The sequence below is a fragment of the Lissotriton helveticus genome, chromosome 3_1 (assembly GCF_964261635.1).
Source record: "Lissotriton helveticus chromosome 3_1, aLisHel1.1, whole genome shotgun sequence".
NCBI classification, from domain to species: Eukaryota; Metazoa; Chordata; class Amphibia; order Caudata; family Salamandridae; genus Lissotriton; species Lissotriton helveticus.
Genome location: NC_136061.1, coordinates 486,817,429 through 486,839,570, shown reverse-complemented (window position 1 = coordinate 486,839,570; position 22,142 = coordinate 486,817,429). Strand labels below are relative to the sequence as shown.

The following is a 22,142-nucleotide window of genomic DNA, read 5'->3' as shown; positions in this document are numbered from 1 at the left end:
CCCCATATGTATCTCATGATCTCTGATTGAAAACATTGACAGCGTTTTTTAACATGTGCCGGAATCCTGCACCCCACTAGTCCCTGCCTGACTCTCGCCAGGTGATATCTCAAGCAATTTGAGCGCGAAAATCGCATCATTCTGTGATCCGCACATCAGAACATGGGAAAGAGCTACTAATCCTCTGTAGAAGTGCCAATATGACACCTAATAAATACTTCACTCCATGGTATTGTTAGTTCCCGGGTGCGATACCACAGCAGAAAAATGTCCCGGAAGTGAGAACGAGCCCTTTTGTATGATGCAGGCCAGTGGCATAACGAAAGTTGAGGGGGGCCCCCTGCAAGGTACATGGAGGGGCCCCCACTCCGGATTAAATCAGGCCTGAGTAATGTGTTGAGGAGGGCCCCTGCAGCTCCCCCCACCCCCCACCCGCGCACCACGGGGGCTGTGGGGGCCTGTGTTACACCACTGATGCAGGCTGTAGTGTGATGGTTGCAATTGAAGGCCAAGACTATGTAATGAATGTCAGTGGAATTGGATATACAAAGCACAATACATCGGTACAATGTTGGACAGTCTGCAGTTATGCCTAGAAGTCAATGGGACTGATTTAGAGTTTGGCAGATGGGATAAAAACATCTACCATATTGAAGCGTACTATATCCTATAGTGCTTGTAATAAGGTGATGGGATATGAGTATCCCATCAATTTGTGACAGAGTATCCCATCAATTTGTGACAGAGTATCACATCTATTTGTAACAGATATCCCATCTGCCAAACTCTAAATCAGGTCCAAGATCTACTTTTAGTTTTAAATAATCCTAGGGAACTTTTGGCTACAACGTTGGATAAATTACTCAAGATTGGGCAATATTGTCCCATTAATAACCTTTTCAGAATTCTTTAATATGTTAAATTTTCACTCCCTTTGGTGTCTAGCACATAGAGTTTAGTATTTTGAACAAACGGCTGGACTGGGAACCAAATTCAGCCCTGGTAAAAATGTTGAAACTAGGCCTGCGGTGTGTATAATATATCAACATTTATAACAAGCAAAAGGGAAGAAAAGTGCAAAACAAGAGATCTACACAATTATTAAAAACTATTCGTTTTAATGCGCCCTTCCTAGTTCTTTCTTTCTGTTCTAATTCAGTCTGTATCTCTTCTCTTTCTCTCTCTTCTCTCTCTCTGATTTTATCTCTTGCTCACTCTCTCTTCTTTTTCTTCTGCTATTCATGCTTCCTTAAACCCTGCGAAGCCAGAGTCAGGGGCAGTGGCCATTGACTTTGAAAATGCCCTGAGCACCCCCCACCATCCCCCATTCCCTTTAGCGGTAATGTTCGGGTGATTAATGGTCAGCAAAGCTCTGTTTGAAGATGGTTAAAATCTTTGATGAACAAAAACAATGTAGGATTTTAACTGTGTACAGCAAATTCAAAATGCACCGTCCTATCAATAAAGGTGGGGCTAGATTACATATTTGAAACGTAAATGTTTTAAAACAATATATGAACAGTGATGTACACTGGTGTAAATATAGTTGGTCTGTTTACCCTGTAGAAGAAATGTGAAAATGTAATATTTTCATTTTTTCAGAACTACATCCAGATAAGAATGCCTCTGTAAATGGTCATTTGATGAAGGAGAAGTCTTCAAACAATGTGGCGCCTCAGGAGATGGAAACGCCCAGCTGCTCTGACATCATCACCAGACCTTTCTATACCTTCCGAGATGCCTGGGTGGCGTACTATGAGCAGCCTGTGTTCCTGGCTGGCATGGGCCTTGCCTTCCTCTACATGACAGTTCTGGGATTTGAATCTATTGCCACTGGCTACGCCTACACGCAGGGCTTGAGCGGCTCTGTGTTGGGCATTCTGATGGGTCTCTCAGCCATTGTTGGCATCTTAGGGACAGTGGCCTTCACCCGGCTCCAGCGCAGATGTGGACTGGTGCGGACAGGGGTTATTTCTGGAATAGCTCATCTCTCCTGCCTGATGTTATGTGTGGTGTCCGTGTTCCTTCCCACACGCCCTTTGGATGTACCCCCTTCTTCACTAACCAACATCAAGTCCTTGGGGAATATTTCATCTGCAGGTGACCTTCTGGATGCAATAACTGAAGTCAACCTTACGACAGGAAAGGAGAACTTGATAGAGAGTTCCAGGGTTGCCATTGAGGGTATGGATTTGAGCCCCAACTATGTGCCCTTTCTATCTGTCAGCTTGTTGTTCGCAGGGATCATTGCTGCCAGAGCTGGTAAGTGTTTTTTTTATTACTAAAATATGCGTGTGCCATAGCATTAATGTTATTCAGTTACTTTTAGAGTGGTATAACTTGAGAGCTGGGAAAATATAGCTGAACAACACAAAGACGGACTGGTAAGCTAGGAGCTGAGGGAAAATGTCATATAGAGGTAGATAAATGCTGCAGGGGGCGAAGTCCCTACTCAGAAAATAAGTTATTCGATGTTTCCTTATTTTTACTGTATGCAGGAATACAGATCCATAGGATACCAGGAAATAAGGCTAGATCCTCCCATATTTTGAAGGTTTAGAAGACTTGCATCTTTATAATAAAACAGTTTAATTGAGGCGCAATAAATGTTGTAGAATTTCCTTTTAGCAAAGTGATTACTTTTTAGGTCTGGTGACATCCGGGCTGCCAAAGCTTCTGTCATGAACGATGAAAATAAAAACTACAAAGATGGGGGCTTGAGCTCAGACCCTTTCAACCACTTTTTTCTTTCTGTCAATTCATTCAGTCGTGTCATTGCTTGAAGAAAGTGTTATTCGCATTTTGGATCAGTCAAATAGAGTATTTGTTATCACTAGATTTTAATTAGTGAATTATGTGTGGCAGTGGACGTGCGCTAATTCCTGTGCCTGTCCAGTGATAGCTAATTGCACTGCACTGAGGCAGCATACATTGAAGTAGTGAGGCTGCAGCATGGAGAGTGAGTCCCTACCACTGGTCTTTGAGCTTTCAACAAAATAAAAGTGGATTGCTGAGCTTGGGGCGGAAGACAGTACCTTTTGGACTGTGACAGCAATCCACTCATCTAAGATGGCTGCCACATGAACCAGGCGGTGATGCTGCCTGCTTATTAGTTGGAATGGAAGGTGCCTGTTTGTTACTGGTGCCTTCAAAGACTAGAGGTCCACATGGGCTAAGAACACGGAAGGCGTGTGATCGTGTATTTTGCTGAGTATTATGAAGGAGATAATTTCTAACCCAAACACGCTGGCCCTTTTGGAACTGCCCAGTAACAACCCAGAGCTATACTCACACAAATTACTTGGGCAGAAATGCACAGTTCTGTTTGGCTGTAGAGAGAAGTACAGTCCTCACTACCACACAAATTGCAAAAGATTGTTTGAAAGCTTTTAAACAAAAGAGTTAATGTAGAACAGCACAAAACAATCTTCACATCTCAGTACAAGAAAAGTAAACCTAATTGCTGAAACAGCATGTCAGTCTGAGAAGCTGGCCTGGTATATGATGTCCACTTATGTAAGTGGTCACCCTGAACCAGTCCAGACAAACCTTACGGTGATTTAGGAGGTCTTAGACAACTATAGAAACCTTTAAGTGGTAGCTGTGGAGAGCAGTCTTCAGGCTTAGTCCAGAAGGAATGTAAAACTGCTTGTTTTACCAGAATACATTCTTATAGGTATAGACTGATGAGGGGTCTGTGCAGAAGTCAAAGAAGATGCAGTGTCAGGACCAGCAAGGTCTAGGGAACTCACCACAAGCAGGGGAATCAGGGCAGACCCTGAGCGATCAGGGGAGCCCAACCGAAGTAAAGGTAACCCTCAAATGGACCCACAGGCCATAGGCACTGGAGTCACGAGAGGACCTCTAGCAGCTCACCAAAAGATGCAGACCATGATGCACAGTGTAGTATGGCCAAAGATTCTGGTCTCTGGAGATGCTCGAGGTTGGGGCTACTTGGAGCCCGAACATCTTCTTGGAGGGAAGCCAACAAGCCTTTGCATCTGCAAGTTGATGCGATGTGCAGGGGTTCAATTATTGCAGTCCCCAGGAGGGATACTGTCCACAAACATGGTAAGAGGGCAGGGCAGGCCTCGAAATCTGTGGAAAACCACCACCCATGTTGCAGGACCTTTCTAAGTGAGGAGCACAGGATCAGCAGAATGGTCGTCATAGTGCCAGTGCATGCGAATGCAGGGAAGTGATTCCTTCACTCCAAGGGAGATTTCTTCAGGTGTATTTGATGCCCACAGGCCTTGGAAAGTTCCTGTATTGTGCACAGGCACGGACAATGTATCAGACTGGAAGGGAGACAAAATCGAGCCCAAACGAAGTCCAGCTAAGTCCAGAGTGCCCAGATGGTAGAAGAAGAAGTGGTATCTGATCTGAATCTTGTCCCACGATGAATCTAGGGACACCCCCCTCACAGGTAAGCTCTTAAGTACCCTTAGGAAAGGGTTTGGCTGATTCAGGGGAAGCTCCCAGGGGAGGGTCTGGACAGGGGGGAGGTTACTCCCATGTCCTTTGTCCAGTTTTGCACCAGAGCAGGAGCCAACGGCTCCCAGGACTGGTTTGAACTGGACTATGCATGTGGACTGAGTGGCGCTGGCAAACACACCCACCCTGCCCCAATACACTAAATCCTGTCAGGGAGGTGGTCACACGTCCCTGTGACAGGAAGCCTTTTGTTCTGCCTTTCCCTGCTCGAGCTTGGCTGGGCAGTAGGAGGGCAGAATCGTGTCTCTGGTCGGCAGCAACCATTTTGTGCTGTTCGGGTCTGGAAGACTGGTATCGGGGATACGGAGAGCCTAACGGAGGGCCCTTCCAGTCATTGGAATCATACCTCCCACACTGCTTATGGTGTGGGAGGTATGGTTCCAACATGTTTGATACCAAATATGATAGGATTTGTTGCAGCCAATTTTAAGATGGTCATCACGTAATTACGCGGGCCCCTCTATATGGTATATGGCTGCTTCACTTATGACCCAGGAGAATGAACTCCGTAGGCTGTAGGGGTGTCCTGCTCATGCAGGGGCACCCTCACACTTAGAACCAAGCACCCTGCGTTCAGGATTACAAACGCCTGCTATAGGGGTGACATAGGTTTTAAGTGCAGTGACCCTAGATATAGGAACCCTATATTTTTAGTAAGTGGTGCTAGCATCAGCGTACACAGGCTGCAATGGCAGGCCTGTATTTACTGTTTGAATGGTCACCCATGGATGGCATAATACATGCTTCGGCCCATGGGGGACTTCTGGGGTACCTATGCCCTGGGTAACTTAGTACCATATACAAGGGACTGATAAGGCTACCAAAGTATTCAGTCTGGGATGTACCTAAGAACTGAACAGAACAACTTAAGGGAGAAAGCAGAGAGACTGGTGTCCTGATTAGCAGGATCCCAGTCAGACTAGTCAAAAACAGCTTAGCACCAGGGAACAAGTGGGAGTATCCATGCAGAAGGATCCTACCTTCCTACTTGGGTGTTACAGCTGTGAGGGAAAAGATTATGCCTAAGCATATTTATGACAAAGGATTGTGGATACTTAGTGTCATGCTCAGCTATCTCTTACACTCATCCAGTTTGTCAGAGGACTGCTGGTCCTTATTCCTTTTCCTTATTTTCAAAAGCATCTGACCAGGGACAAAAGAGACAGTATTTGAGTGAACCTCTTGGACTTCCTGCAGATAGCCATGATACTGACAGGTCTTTGGAAAGCCACAGAAGCTTTAGCATCTCTGCTGGAATGAGCATTAGTCTTCTTTTTTCTAGGAGCTTCTTTGATTGCACAGTAGGCGATTGTAAAACTCTGACAAACAAAATGTCCAACTGAAGCGTTTCCACCATAAATAATGAAGGCTGATCGAAGGAGACCAAATTCTCTGAAGATATAATTGACCAATCCCAAAGTTCTACACTCCTTCAGCTCATGAAGAGGGTTTGCAACAAATCAGAACAATAGAGAAGACGCCTCAGAAGCTCAATAGGCTATTTGAAGAGCTTAGTCACTTAGAGCCTGATTATATATTGAACAGCGTTTGGTGGGATTTTGCTTCATCCAATTGAAACTGGCCTGTTGTTCTTGCACCCAGATTTCCTTATGCAGACACAAGACTTGATTTTACTGGCCACAAAATCAGCCAGCAAAATAGCTTAAGGCATGGGCTGTAAGTCCAACCCAGCCCAGAGTTCCTACTCCTTCCTACAACATCCTGGAGAATGTAATGCTCCCTCCTTTCAGGCCATATCCTCTCCTGCCCACTGTTTCACACCACTCCACCAAACCCTACCCTTCGCCAATGCTTCCCATTTACTAACTGCTCAGAGCTGAGCAAGTTGTAAATGGGCCAGTAATCCACATGGAATTCAGACTTCCATGAGGGATTTGACATGGACAAAATGGATGCAGGTGATTAGTCCCTACTTAACGGGAATTAACTTGCAATAGTCAGATTTATGTGCAGGGATATCGGCCACAAATATTAATTCTGAGCCACATGGTATTCCACACATAAATCCACGTTACCTGTAATTGGGGCTTTACTATTGATTCACTGACTTTATATGTAAATGTAGAGGAACTGCAAAACACCTTGAGGATAATACCATACACTTTGAATTTGTCCCCTTCCTTTTACAAGATGAATTTGCCATTAAAGACTCACCAGGGCCAGTCTGACATGATCTAATTAATCTAAAACTAAAGAGAGGTACGGTATGTGCTGCGCCGCCACATCAATGGGCACAAAGATGTTTGTACTGGAATTTCGTTTTATCTTGCATGTGAGGAGAATCAAATATTCACCCCGGTGAGCACTTATCTGTTTGTTTATTTATTTAGTTACATTGTCTATTTCATATAGCACAAACAAGACCCAATAGCTATCAGAGCACTTTACAAAAGAACCGTTTCATATTGCAATTTATATGAGATCAGTTTTAAGATCATACAAATAGTTTCATACCTGCTTTAGCAAGATTTCATGAATCAACTGAATAGCACGGTAAAAACAGGAAGCATAATCTAGTTCAGCAGTGTACCTTGGCAGTGTATCTTGGCCCTCAACCAAAATGGCTTCCAAATGGTCATTCAGCAGTCAGAAAGTTTTGTTACATTCTTTCTTTCAAGACATATTTTTTTGGTTAGCACTCATGGTCGAGATGTATGGAGTAGCATAGTAGCTGTCAACTTAAGGCACTATGGCGCCTAATCAAGGATAAGACACTGTAGGAAGCTGGCTGTGTATATATTATGTATCAAGAGCGTGTACAGAGTTCCCCAAAAGAATTGGAGTGAATTAAATAAGGGAGTAATTCTCTTTCTGGAAAGGGTTGAATCGTGCAGCAGGGAATAAGGTAAACCCTTGACGGAATTGAGGATGCCTCACACAATTAAAAGGCTGGACGACTATTGCCATCCTACCTAATGATTGTATCGTGTCATCATTGGCCTCCTGCTCCAGCGACATGCTGGCGGTGCAATGCCTGCCGGGTAGCACGGAGTGCTACTCTTTTAACGGAGTTCTTTTATTCCTGGCCAATGGATGCGTGCGTGTGAGGGACCTAAGAAGTGCAGTAGTGAGCGTGAGTGAAGGATTAAAATAGGTCAGTAGAGTCCATTGAGAAAACTTTAATGATATGGCTCACTGCCTCGTTAAAATTGGTGAAGGGAGGGGTACCGAAGCACAAAGAGTCAGGTAATTTGGCCTCGTTCGACCCTCGCCTATGGTGCGGTCAACATGTTTCTTGCCTATAAGGCAATTCTTCAGGACCTATGGATGCTCATCAACTAGCGGGAAATTTCAGACCTAATTGAAAGAAATTTCGTATACAACCTGCATGTCAAGGCAGGAAGGAATACTGTGTGAGTTCCCGCCCTAGGTGTGGGAAGAAAAATGGACACAATCATTCCTGGGTCCATCAGGTGGAAACTTTGCACGTGGAAACATAATGTAAAAAGTCAATATGGTTCAAGGCATATATTTACACATAGTGATGACGTAAGATAGAGAGAGAGAATAATTAGGGAAAGGGGTGTGTGCCATAATTAAACAATGAAACGAATACATTAGTTCGATATACATCAGTTTTTACACTCCATGCTATGTCACTCATTCGTGTGTTCAAGCTTAGGGGTAGTGTAATCGTGAAATAAAACCAGAGGAAACAGAGCCATATGCACTTCGCTGGGAAAAGAAGTGAAGGGATCACCAGGGTGGAACACTCTCAAGAAGTCCTTACCCTTGATCCCTGGTGGACGGTCCCCACAGACTGTCCTTGTGGGGCCTGAGCAGTTAGAAATTTACCTAAATGGGAAGTTGGAAAAGATCTGTTTTGCATTCGTGGTTAATGTGATCTCTGAGGTGGATACACCATCAGGATCGCCAAATGCTGTTACAACAAATAAATAAATGAATCAGCCCCCCATCGTGACCGTAGACCACACCTTACCTAGTTCGCTCGAGGCACTAAGCTTGTAAGCACCTACCCCTACCACAACGGCGAGATCGCAGGACAGCCGGTGGATCAGTGTGTGGCTGCGTTGCTTAAAAGCAGATTGCCGCGGGCGCCGTGAGTGGGCGTGTCTGGAGAGCGTTGCTCGGCGGCGCGGGCAAGCGCGGTGTGGAAAGAGAGGGCAGTCAGTAAACACAGCCGATATGCGTCCAGAGTGGAGCGCCATCTTGGAATGGGGAAGCTCCAATTGTAGGAGAATGCAGTGGGTCCCATACAGGATGTGATAGAAGTCCCATGTTCAACCATGGATGGCGTTGAGGGTGTTAGGATTGGTATGGGAACAATCTAAGCATGGTCTATCTGGCCAGCACATTCCACGGAACAGAATCATTGAGACCATGTACATCTGTCTGGAGACGATGCACCCACCGTTGTTCCATTCTGTATAATGCTTGTTGATTTATGGAAGGGTGGCATTCAAGGATAGTCCATTGTATGTTTTCCGCCAAGTGATTCTGTTGTCTGCAGTGTTCGTACAGCCTAGTATGTGTCTTTTTACATCGGATGTTGCTGTTATGCTCCATGATGCGTAGTTTAACAATGCGCATCGTCATACCGATGTAGGTCAATTTGCATGGGCACGTTAGCATATAACTGCATTTTGCGCTATTGCAGTTCGTATGCTTGTTACGGTGCCAGGTAAAGTCATTGGGAAGTTCTATGGTTTTACCCTGGATAGTCTGAGGGCATACCACACATGATCCACATCGATGATGGCCCGTGACAGGGGGCAAATCCCAGAGGGTTTTCAGGGGGCGTGTACTCGACTTCTTAGGGCGGGTATGGATCAGGGTGTCCTTGAGGTTGGCTGTCCTTTTAAATGCGAAGCGTGGCCGAGGTAGATCAAGACCCGCCGTGTTTAGGATTCCCCAATGTGAATTCACAGTCTTCTTTATGAACGTGAAGTTTCTTGTGTAGGACGTCACACAAGTGATCAAGTCATCCTTCTCCTTAGTGTAGGCTTCCAGGAGCGAGTCTCTGTTATTGTTGAGGGCCCTTTTTGATGATTTCTTGAGGAGTTGTGTCGGGTACCCCCTGTCCTGGAGCTTATGTTGTAGGGTATTGGCTTCTTGTTTATAATCTGCTACTGAAGTGCAGTTTCTGCGAAGCCGTAGAAATTGCCCGAAAGGCAAGTTGTCCCTCAAAGATCTGGTGTGGTGGCTGTTATACAGGAGCAGGCTGTTCCTGGCAGTGTCTTTCTTGAAAAGGGTCGTAGTGATTTCTGTGGGATCCAACTTGATTGTCAGGTCTAAAAAGGGGACAGACTCTTCAGAGATCGTACCTGAGAATTTCAGAAAGGGATCTTGTAGGTTGATCCACGTACAGAAGGCCTCACAGCTAGTTCGATCGCCTTTCCAGAATATTAGAATGTCGTCGATATAACGACGCCAAAGAGTAAGGTGTTCTCGGAACGGGTTCTGTTCGGGTGGGTAGATGTAGTTCTTTTCAAAAGTCGCCATATAAATACAGGCCAGACTCGGTGCGAACGTAGAACCCATCGAAGTACCACAGATCTGGTGGTAGAGTTGTGACTCATATCTGAAGTAGTTTTCTGTGAGGGCTATGTGGGCTAGTTCCATGATGAAAGCTATAGGGGTGGGAGAGGACCATTCTTCCAGTCGTAGTGTAGACTCCACAGCTTCCAAGGTGGCCTGTTGCGGGATGTTGGTGTATAACGCCTCTACGTCTAAAGTTAAGAGGAGGTCAACATCTTCTCTACCATCCACTTCATTGATTAGACGGAGGACGTCTCTGGTATCCTGCAGGTAAGAAGGAATTTGCTTCACCAAGGGCTGCAGGAAGGCATCGCAAAATTGGGATAATGGCTCCAAGAGTGACCCAATCCCGGAGACTATGGGTCTCCCAGGGACTGGGGTAATCCCCTTGTGAATTTTGGGGAGGGTATAAAAATAAGGCGTGATAGGTTCCATGGTGGTAAGGAAGTCAGCCTCTTTCTTGGTAATCCATTCGTTCGTCTCTCCCTCAATTATGAGGCTCATGATGGTCGTTGTCAGCCGTTTAGTAGGGTCCTCAGTAAGGGGTCGGTAGTGCGTGTTATTAGACAGTTGTCGTCTGCATTCTCGGTCGTAGTCCTCATAGTCTTGGATGACCGTTGCTCCCCCCTTGTCTGCCTGTTTTATGACAATAGATTCATCCTTGCCCAGATTGATGGATGCTTGTCTTTCTGTAGACGTGAGGTTGTGGAACTGTTTGACGTATGGTTTATTCTTCAGGCTAGTCAGAACTGCTCGTTCAAAAGTCAGGACCTCCGGAGGGACCATCCCCTCAGTGGGAGTAAAGGTGGACGGTTTTCTCAACCCAGTGTCTTCGCTGGTGAGCTCAGGTTTGTTGTCAAAAAAAGCACGGAGACGTACTTTCCTAAATAATTGTTTCATCTCAATCATCTCCTGGAAGCTGTCTGGGGTAGGAGTCGGGACAAACCCGAGACCCTTTTCCAGTATGCTTGTCTCCGTAGGTGAGAGGACTTTCTTGGAGAGATTGACAATCAGACTCTTCTCCCCCTGGATGTTATGCTCCTGGTTTCCATTGTGATTGACGGTGTCGGTTGGTCTTGCCACTGTACTCCTTTCTGTCCTCCTCGCTTTCGCCCTCTTCCTCTGCCCCAACCTCTGCCTTGAAAAGGTGGCGGATTTAGAGGGTAGAACTGTGGGGGGCCTTGTGGGAAGAATGGGTATTGCCAGGGTGGTGTCATATGAGATGGACCATGGAAGGTTGGACCTTGTTGGTAGCCTTGCTGCCAGGTGGAGCGTTGTGGGGCCCGGGTGTTTCTTACAGGATAGCCTCCACTGGAATTGCTGCTCGCAGAGCCACGTATGCTGTTGTTATCTGAATTCTCATCTGAAGAATAGTTGGTCCTTTTCCCTTTGAAACCATCCTTAAGGTAGGGGTAGACTTTCTCTTTCTCGAATTTAGTGATGTCTTTTTGGAGTTTAGTTGTTTTTTGTTTTAAGAGAAATTCGTGATGGTCTGACATTTCTTGATTAATCTCAGCTAGCTTGGTAGTGAAGGCTGCTTTGTTATTCTTGTTAATGGCGCTTTTCATTGTGGCTTCTAAGGCTGAGATTCTTTCTAATAGGGCATCAGAAAGGCGCTTCGCGGTTTGTGAAATCAGGAAAAGTAGGTCTTTGGTGCATTTCCAAGACACCTGGCACCAGTCGACTTTGAATTGTTTGTCCTCCAAGAATAGTCTCGGGATAATATTGACAATTAAGCCTTGTGGAGCTATGTTGCTCCTTAAGTATTCGGTCATCATAATGCCATGGATCGTGATTCTTATGAGTTATTTTTTCATTTCCATTAATGTCGACCAATCATCATTGGACGTGCCAGATGTAGAGGCAGTCGGGTTGGTCAGCAAAGGTGGCGCTGTTCTTAATGCTTCAGCTATGGCATCCTCATCGAAACTCAGACCCGGTACATCCTCCATAATGATGGAAGATGATAAGGGTATAGAGGGATATGCTGGCCAGAGAAGCGCAGGCTCTGATTCTGGATTAATCAGAAATACTGATTAGAGTAGGGCCAAATTGGTGAGAATTTTTCACCGTTGGTAACCAGTACGTCCCGTGGGGTGAACCCACGCAGGGAAGTGTTAACAATCAAGAGGGACAAATAAGGACAATGTTTACCGGGGTCCAATGTACGTGTCCTACAACTAGGTATCAAGAGCGTGTACAGAGTTCCCCAAAAGAATTGCAGTGAATTAAATAAGGGAGTAATTCTCTTTCTGGAAAGGGTTGAATCGTGCAGCAGGGAATAAGGTAAACCCTTGACGGAATTGAGGATGCCTCACACAATTAAAAGGCTGGACGACTATTGCCATCCTGCCTAATGATTGTATCGTGTCATCATTGGCCTTCTGCTCCAGCGACAGGCTGGCGGTGCAATGCCTGCCGGGTAGCACGGAGTGCTACTCTTTTAACGGAGTTCTTTTATTCCTGGCCAATGGATGCGTGCGTGTGAGGGACCTAAAAAGTGCAGTAGTGAGCGTGAGTGAAGGATTAAAATAGGTCAGTAGAGTCCATTGAGAAAACTTTAATGATATGGCTCACTGCCTCGTTAAAATTACCAAAGTAAGATATAGTGTGCACAGAGTGTAGTGGAACTCCAAAGGAAGGCAGAGGTAAAAGAAGATAACACCTTACTTTCTATTTGTGATAGTGTGGATGAGTAGTAAGGCTTTGTCAGAGGGTAGTGTTCAGCATGTACTGTACAAACACAGGCAAGAAATAATGTCACACACTCAAAGACTGAACTCAGACCAATTTGTTTGTATAAAAAAAATGATTTAGTTATTTTATTTCTAGAACCAAGCCAGGCCTGGTGCAGGTAAGTGAAATAATACTTTGCAATACTTATGCAATAAATTAGACTTGAATGCAAGTTCAAATGCAGTTGCTTGATTTACAAGTAAGTCAATAATCAGAATTACTTTCAGTTACTTTGTAGATTACAGTACATGTTACTTCGTGGACTACTATTTAAGTAACCACTTTTTAAGTAATCACCAGTGTGATATGCCTAGATATCACTCTGGGACATTTCCTAGACAAAAGGTAAGTAATTAAGGTTTAGTACATTTGCAGTTTTTCAAATTTTCATACAAACAAACTCAACACTTGAAAGAATTTTCAAAGAAAAGCAGTCAATGCAATCCTATGGGAGGAAATGAAGTTATCGGTTTACAGGTAAGCATTTGTTTGTGGGAGTTGGGTTTCTGAGGTTAGAACCAGGGTTCCCCCAGGGTCGAAGATGCCTCTCAGAGAACATCTTCAGCGGCACTAGGGCGACCGGGTGCAGGGTGCTGAGGCCCAATGTTATCCAACGGGGATAGGGGCCTCCGGTTGGTGGCTGCTCATGAGCAGGCCATAATGTTGTGGGAGCAAAGCTCCTGGTGTTAGGCTCAGGGCAAAGGGGGATCTGAGTTAGAACACAAGGTGCACCCGCAGCGGCATAGGGGCGGCTGGGTGCAGGGTGTAGTTTTGGCATCTGGTACCCTGTTGATTACAATGGGGATTCTCTGGTTGCAACAAACACTGCAGACTCGAGGACGAAAATCTTCTGGAGGTGATCACTGTTTGGAGAGGTAAGTTGGGATGCCTGGGGATGCTGGGACACTGTTGTTTGGGTCACCTAAGGCCGTGGGACATCGGCTGCAGGAAGCTACGGCCACTTCAGGTAAGAGCAGTGGGGCGAGCTGGGGGGATTACGAGAGACGACAATTAGGGAAAATCAATTATTTATTTAATTTTCCTTTGTGGTTGTCTCTTGAACCCTCCCCTCCCCCCCAGCCAGCCCCACCATTCTTACCTGCAGCAGCTGTGTGCAGGGGTGTCTTTAGGTGTTGGGTTTATCTTACCAGCTCGGGTCGCTGTCAGTGGAATCCTCCAGAAAGGGGCTGCAGCCTGTGATTGGAGATTTGAGGCAAGTTAGAGATCACCAGACTTCAGGTCAGGATCATCGGAGAGACCTCCTCATGGTGTTGGGCGTCGGGTGCAGAGTGGTGCAGACTCAGGAAGAGGTGTGGCGCCGCGGCCAGGGCGACTGACGCTGGAATCTGGGGACCACGGTTCGATCCCCGGCTCCGGCGGCAGGTTAGCCCAGCACCATGTGACTCTGGGCAATAGCTCGCTTAATCTTCCCGACGGCCCCCAGCGCCTAGAGACCCTTACGGGTGATTGTGCGCTTTACAAATATGGACTTTACTTTACTCCCGCATTTGGCCGGTGCCAGAGTCTGTGGATGAGCAAATCCTTTGCTCAAGGGAGACAAAGTCTTGGTTTGGGAAAGCAGGGCAGGTCCTCTGGGTTCTTGGGGGCTGTTGGCTGTGGGACATGCCGGGATTTCGCTGGAGTAGGTTCAAGGTAGGAAAAGGCCGGTAGAGCTGGGGCCAAGTCAGTGGGCGTCCTTCTCTTCATAGTTCAGCACGGCTTCTAAGGTCCTTCTTCTTTTCTCTTCTTATCCAGGGAGGCAAGGTTCAGGGTTGCCTCTAAATACTACATTTAGGGGTGTTACAGGTAGGTACAGGTCGAGACCAATGGGCCCCTTCCTTGTGGTGGGTACACCCCCTATTATGTCATGCTCCAGTGGTAGGGGGGGCATATGCCTCATGCTGGTTGGCTGGGTCCCCCCATCTGCAAGATGGCAGGGACTGAGAGTTATGTTTCACCTCACCTCCCCCACCTCAGGGGTGGGGTTGGCAAAGGTGGGCACACCTCTCCACCTAACTTGGTTTTCCCACCGATTCTCCCGCCCAAAGTGGGGGGTCAGAACCGGTGGGGGCCAGTTTCTGGGAGCAGCAAATGGCTGGGGTAAAGTAAAGTCCACATTTGTAAAGCGCACAATCACCCGTAAGGGTCTCTAGGCGCTGCGGGCCGTCGGGAAGATTAAGCGAGCTATTGCCCAGAGTCACATGGTGCTGGGCTAACCTGCCGCCGGAGCCGGGGATCGAACCGTGGTCCCCAGATTCCAGCGTCAGTCGCCCTGGCCGTGGCTCACAAAGGCGGAAAGCCTTTGAAGCTTCCACTTCGTGGACCCTAGCCATCCTGGGGGAGGAGGCTTGGCACCTCGTCTCAGGATGTGCATTGTTTTAGGACCCCGAGAGCGGCAGGCTCTCGACCCAGGGGTCCAGAAACAGCAGCCACTCAGCCAGGACATTAGTCTTAGGTTGTTTTTCAGGGAGCCCTCTGAGTGCATTTTTAAATAAATCCCTCACTGGCATCAGTGTGGGTTTAATGTGCTGAGACGTTTGATACCACACTTCCCAGTTTTCAGTAAAGCCGTTATGGTGTTGTGGAGTTCGTAATGATAAACTCCCAGTCAGGGCCTGTTCTAGGATTTTTGGGGCCCTGGGCACAAAAGGGAATGTGCGAGGCCCCTCTACTCTACATATGTGACATATTCAGGGCTCCAAAAGTTGCTTTGTTCAGACTTTTCCTGGCCACAGCTCCTCCTCTCAGCCACCTACAAGCACCTCTTTTAAAGCCCAATGCGGGCTGAAGGTGTGAGAATTGCTCGAGGGCTGAGAGTTAAACCTGTGTGGAGCGAAAGTGGTGATAATGGGCGTCTCACATTGCAACTGGGACACCATCCCTAGGAAACCGAGGTAGGGCCACCTCCCCTCCCTCTCATGGGCCCAATTGCAAAGAGATGCCTTTCTTTCAATTGAATGGGCAGGAGTACAAGAGGGCTGGTGGTGTGTTAAACTGGTGCAGGGCCCCATGCTGGTTGGCTGAGTGTGAGGCCCTGGGCAGCTGCGCACAGTGCCCATGCCTAGCTCCCTGTACCATATACTCATAATGGCATTACTGCACTTACAAGGCATAAGAATTGGCTTAGACACTGTAGGAGTACCCTCACCACTGGTATAGTGCACCCCTTTAGAGGGGTGGCTTACCTGTGCCAGGGCAGTGGGTTGTAGGCATGGCACACAGAGATGTGTGCCATGTCGACTCTTCACTTTGTTCTGCACAAAAACACATAGCCTGCAATGGCAGTGTGTGTGTAAAGGTACAGGGCCTCTAAGGGTGGCACAATAAGTGCTGCAGGCTATGGAGGCCTTGGTCACAGTGCCCTTGGTACATATGGTACCTTTTACAAGGGACTTACATGTGACTCAGCTACTTGTTACTTGTGATATAGTCTCACTCTACACGAGTATCCCACAAATGCAGGCGTTGAAAGTGATGCAACTTGCACTTGATAGACGGCCAGGACCTATGGCAGTACCTACAGAATTCATTCTTTCCTTACTAACCATCGCCATGACCAAGAATTATTTCATCTTCCAGGGTAACTTCTAATTCAGACGAAGGGAGTCGCAATGGGGGCAGCCTTTGCGCCGGACCTGGCGATAATCTATATGGACGACTTCGAGCATCGATATATCCTTAATACCTGCAACCCATACCGTGACCAAATACTCCTGTTACGCCAGTACATCGATGATGTGCTGATGATATGGGCAGGTACCAAGACTGATCTTGATTCATTTCATCAATGGCTTAATCAGCAGAGCCTGGACATACAATTCACCCTGCAGTCTGACAACAACAAAATTGACTTTCTGGACATAACCATCGACTAGGAGGATAACCGACTTCTGACCACACTGTACCGCAAACCTGCACGAATGCTTTTAACCCGGACGGGTAGACCTAATAAGGAATTGGTTACTGTTTAGTTTACATGACCCGGTAGACCTAATAAGGAATTGGTTACTGTTTAGTTTACATGACCCGGTTTGGTTCATTGTGTATCCAGACTCTGATTGTTTAATCTAACCAGTTGGATATATGTGATGCGGAATCTCTTTTTTGTTTCAACATGTAAATATCAACACACTATTTTTAATGTTATGCCTCAGTATGCATGTGTTTTATGAATTGTTTCCCCTTTTTGGGGTTTATGATAGACATGGTTCAATTATGTATCCAACCTTAGTGGGACAATTTGATAATTAGTATGCCACCCTTCCCATTCACAGGTACAACTCCACGCTCACCCCCAAGAGGAGCCTGCCGGCCCTTATAAGAAATATCCTTACCTTCCAAGCTTTTTGGTAAATACCATATGGCAGATTGAGTCATTTAAAATTAATTTAACTCATGGTTCGTCATTCTAAACTTCCCCGTTTTTAACCTTAGGTTCCCCCTTTCACACCACGTCCTGATGAAGACCCCACTGTAAGGTGCAACCAACCTACACACAACAGGGGTCGAAACGTCGACTGTTTTACATGTGACCTACCCATTTTTCAACAATGTATTAATATTGTGTTACATATTATATGGGATAGGATTGAACGGATGTTCATCAATGTATGGGGTGACTGACTATAGCACCCATGTGATTTAAACTTATTGAATATTGTTCTATCACATGTCACCTTCTTAAATTGTCCACCCACTACCTTTACTTTCACTAAAACTCCTTTCACCACCCCCCCCCCTTTTTCCTACTCCATGGGCACATATGTGAATATTGATTATGCATTGTACATAAGATGTATGAGTAAGAGGATGTGAATAAACAACATCCATCTTAAAACTACGATACGAGTGATATGTATCGAAAGTCAATGAATTTCTTGTGCACGTAAATTTTACATAGTCTGGGACCCCTATCTATGTACCACTTGATACCCAGGTCCCAGTACCATTGGGTCAACCCTTCAATTGTAACTTTAGACACTGTAGGAGTACCCTCACCACTGGTATAGTGCACCCCTTTAGAGGGGTGGCTTACCTGTGCCAGGGCAGTGGGTTGTAGGCATGGCACACAGAGATGTGTGCCATGTCGACTCTTCACTTTGTTCTGCACAAAAACACATAGCCTGCAATGGCAGTGTGTGTGTAAAGGTACAGGGCCTCTAAGGGTGGTACAATAAGTGCTGCAGGCTATGGAGGCCTTGGTCACAGTGCTATTGGTACATATGGTACCTTTTACAAGGGACTTACATGTGTCCAGAAAGTTGCCAATTTGGTTTTGTAACAGTACAATTTGGGGAAATAACATAGGCCCTGGTACCTGGTTGGTAGGAACCCAGGGCACAGTCATTCAAAGTACATCGACAGTTTGGCAAAAAGTGGGGGCAACCATGCAAAAAGGGGCACTTTCCTACAGACATGCTAATTAAATACAACTGCTAAATGAATGTTTCAACTTTGTGTGTATTTCTTTGGAAGACTCTGTACGAGTTGTTACAATGTCTCGTCATAAGGGTGCACAGACATAATATCGACTCCAAAATATCGTTTGGACAGAATATCGAGTTTTAAATATCGTTTGGACAAAATATCGACAGGACAGAATATCGACAGCCAAAATATCGTTTTTAAGGTAAGTGAAGTAATATCGACTGTAAATAATATAGAAAGGGAAAATATCCAAGTATATAATCTAGATAGTAAAAAATATCGTTTTTTAAATAATATTTAATTATTTACAGTGTTTTTATGTTATATGTGTGAAAAGTGTCATTTTATGTTATAATTATTTTTAATTAATGATTTTTTTAAAATTATTGTGTAATTTTATTCTGTAGCGGGTTGTGGGTTTATAGGGGAATAGGGTGGGAAGTAATTTAATTATAATTAATTAAATATGTAAATTTATTAATTGGTAGTAATAATTAATTAATTGGTAATTAAATAATATTTGTTAATTATTTAAAATTTAATTGGTAATTAATTTAATTTAATTGATTAATTGCTAATTATGTAAATTAAAATAATTTATTTCCTGTAGCGGGTTGTGGGTTTATAGGGGAATAGGGTGGGAAGTAATTTAATTATAATTAATTAAATATGTAAATGTGTTAATTGGTAGTAATATTTAATTAATTGGTAATTAAATAATATTTGTTAATTATTTAAAATTTAATTGGTAATTAATTTAATTTAATTGATCAATTGCTAATTGTGTAAATTTAAATAATTTATTTCCTGTAGCGGGTTGTGGGTTTATAGGGGAATAGGGTGGGAAGTAATTTAATTATAATTAATTAAATATGTAAATTTAATAATTGGTAGTAATATTTAATTAATTGTTAATTAAACAATATTTGTTAATTAATTAAAATGTAATTGGTAATTAATTTAATTTAATTGATTAATTGCTAATTATGTTAAATTAAAGGGGTATTTTTAGGGTTCAGGGTCAGTTTTTGGTTTTTGGGTAAAGGGGTATTTTTAGGGTTCAGGGTCAGTTTTTAGTTTTTGGGTAAAGGGGTATTTTTTGGGTTCAGGGTCAGTTTTTAGTTTTTGGGTAAAGGGGTATTTTTAGGGTTCAGGGTCAGTTTTTAGTTTTTGGGTAAAGGGGTATTTTTAGGGTTCAGGGTCAGTTTTTAGTTTTTGGGTAAAGGGATATTTTTAAGGTTCTGGATCAGTTTTTAGTTTTTGGGTAAAGGGGTATTTTTAGGGTTCAGGGTCAGTTTTGGGTTTTTGGGTAAAGGGGTATTTTTAGGGTTCAGGGTCAGTTTTTAGTTTTTGGGTAAAGGGGTATTTTTAGGGTTCAGGGTCAGTTTTGGGTTTTTGGGTAAAGGGTTTTTTTTAGGGTTCAGGGTCAGTTTTGGGTTTTTGGGGTACAGGGGTACAGTGTAAAAATAAAGTTAAATTAAATTTACATTAATTTAATTTAATGAAATGAAATTAAATTAAATTATATTAAATTAATTTTAAATAATTTAAATTATAAAAATTATTATATACTTACCAATACTTACGTTGTAATGGTAGTGCGTTGTAAAAGTTGCGTTGTAACGTCATATATCCACTGTTGCACTCTTTGGAGTGGGAATAGTAATTTTAACCCCTACGCTATCCAACGCTTTCCCTACTGTTGCACCCACTGGAGTGGGAATAGTAATTTTTACTCTTTTGTATTTGTACGTTAATAATATTGGCTATTATTTAATTACATTTTGTTACTATATATATATGTTTTAAGAAATATGATTAAAAAAATATTCTTTTTTTACTTTCATTAATTATTTAATTATTAAAAGTTATTTTAAGTATTGTTAAGTATATTTTAGTAATTAATTTTTTATATTAATGTAATTAAACATTGTTTTTTATTAAAGTCGATATTTTTTACAACTATATTTTTGTAAACGATATTTTTAACTCGATATTTTTGTACTTACCTGTTTGTAGATAGAAACTCGATATTTTGTCTCTCGATATTTTGTCAACGATATTTTTGTTGGTCGATATTCTGCCCCTCGATATTATTTCAGTGATCCGTCATAAGAACCTAATACTAGGACTACTAACTACTACTCCCATCCTTCGGGAGATAACTTTCTTCAGACTAGGATGGGAGCTGGAAACAATGCTAATTTTGACCTAGACTGAAGAACGTTACCTTTTGGAAGCTCTACACATTTGTCTTTTACTGGTTTACTATAACGGCCTTTTCAGCTGACCGGTCTCCCAGTTAACGACTATTCAAATATAGTGCGACTCACTAATTCGTATCGGAATTGCCACACACCTTTGAACCTTCATACTAGAGAAGACAAGGGTGTTATTGCTGATCTTTTATATATACAGTTACCAACTTAAGCCTTGAGAAAGTCGTCTAACGACAAAACACGTGTCACCTGTTTATTTGCTATACCTATGTGTCAAGATTTTGGAAACTGATCCACCTATGATCAAGATTACAGTATACTGATTGCTTCATCCATTGCTCAATTTGGAATTAAACACATTACTGACTAATGATAGTCAGTTGGTACTATTTTGTGCTGTGCTTTTTGTTCAGATTTCCGCCATATTTCAACTCGGCAGAGGCAGACTTTATTGCATGTTATAAATATCACACCAATTACTGCGCGGCATATTGTGAGGGCCTATCTGGGTTCATTTTTTGCTAGAAGAACCTACTGAGAGGCATGTTTGAGGCAGGTATTTCCTTGTTTGTCCATTTGTCTACCATCACACCCGGTTTTGAGCTTATCATTTTAAAGCTGCTGACTTCCTAATAAAATGTATGAACCCATGTAATGTGCCGTGATGCATGCTTACAATGTGTGGGTTTTGCAAATGCGCTTTAGTAACTTAAAAAAATTAAGAAATTCCACTTACAAAAATTCCAGTCCTAGAAATATCTTTTACATTACTTTAATTGGTTAATTCTTACAAATGTATAAATAAATCACCTTTTCCTAAACAAGGGAACATTTCACGTTCATTAAACTATGGTGGCTAGTAAAAATATGTTTTGATAAGAATGGCATTTTTCTGTCGTTTTATGGCTTGCTTGTGTGGATGGATAGTGCTTCACAGGTGGTTGGTTCACTGGTGAAATCAAATATCTGTCTCTTCAAATCTGCCATAAAGTGTTTTGGGGTGAATAAGAATATCTATGGCCAGCTTGTGTACTGCTCACTCCGAATATTGTTGCTGTGGCAATTATTAGCAAGTTATAATGGAAATCCTTTTCATTACAGGTCTTTGGTCTTTCGACCTAACTGTGACCCAGCTGATGCAAGAAAACGTTTCTGAGTCGGAGCGAGGCATTGTGAATGGCGTGCAGAGCTCCATGAATAATCTCCTAGTCCTGCTGCACTTCGTCATGGTCATCATTGCGCCCAATCCTGAATCGTTTGGCTTGCTTGTGCTCATTTCAGCCTCTTTTGTTGCCATGGGGCACCTGATGTACTTTCGATATGCTCAAAAGACCCTGGGGAAGGAGCTCTTTGTTTGTTGCTCTCGAGAATCATCACTGCCACCAGAGGTACAAGACACGGAATTAGCTGGAATCTGAACATTTTTGGGGTGTTCCACCCTAAAGAAATCACGTTTTCAAAGTGTTTGATGGAGTGTTTTTTTTTTACCAGACCCATATTTTCACTAATGTTTGATAAATCCTTTCAATACAGCTTTATGGCATTTCCAATCTATTACTCAGACCATCAACCCTTACAAAGCACCGTGTAAACTGTAGTGGCGAGGTAGAGGCAATGATGCAACTCAGCAATAAGAGGTATGATACGCTTCCTGCGGTTGGAAACAGCTGGCATGAGTACATGTATGTTAGCTCAAAACCTTTATTAACCTCCTGGCCAGAGGCGTAACGAAACTTGAGGGGGCCC

The 22,142-nt window shown here is 43.8% G+C and overlaps 1 protein-coding gene across 1 annotated transcript in view; it reads left to right on the top strand.

Moving 5' to 3' along the window:
* Positions 1–21,881, top strand: part of LOC144824644 (ferroportin-like) — a 95,764-nt gene extending 73,883 nt beyond the window's left edge. Inside the window, exons 7-8 of the mRNA XM_078683693.1 lie at positions 1,603–2,262; positions 21,498–21,881. Of these exons, the coding sequence (XP_078539819.1) occupies positions 1,603–2,262; positions 21,498–21,814 (977 nt within the window). The 3' untranslated portion in view covers positions 21,815–21,881. The remainder of the gene's footprint in view (positions 1–1,602; positions 2,263–21,497) is intronic.
* Positions 21,882–22,142: the final 261 nt, after the last annotated feature.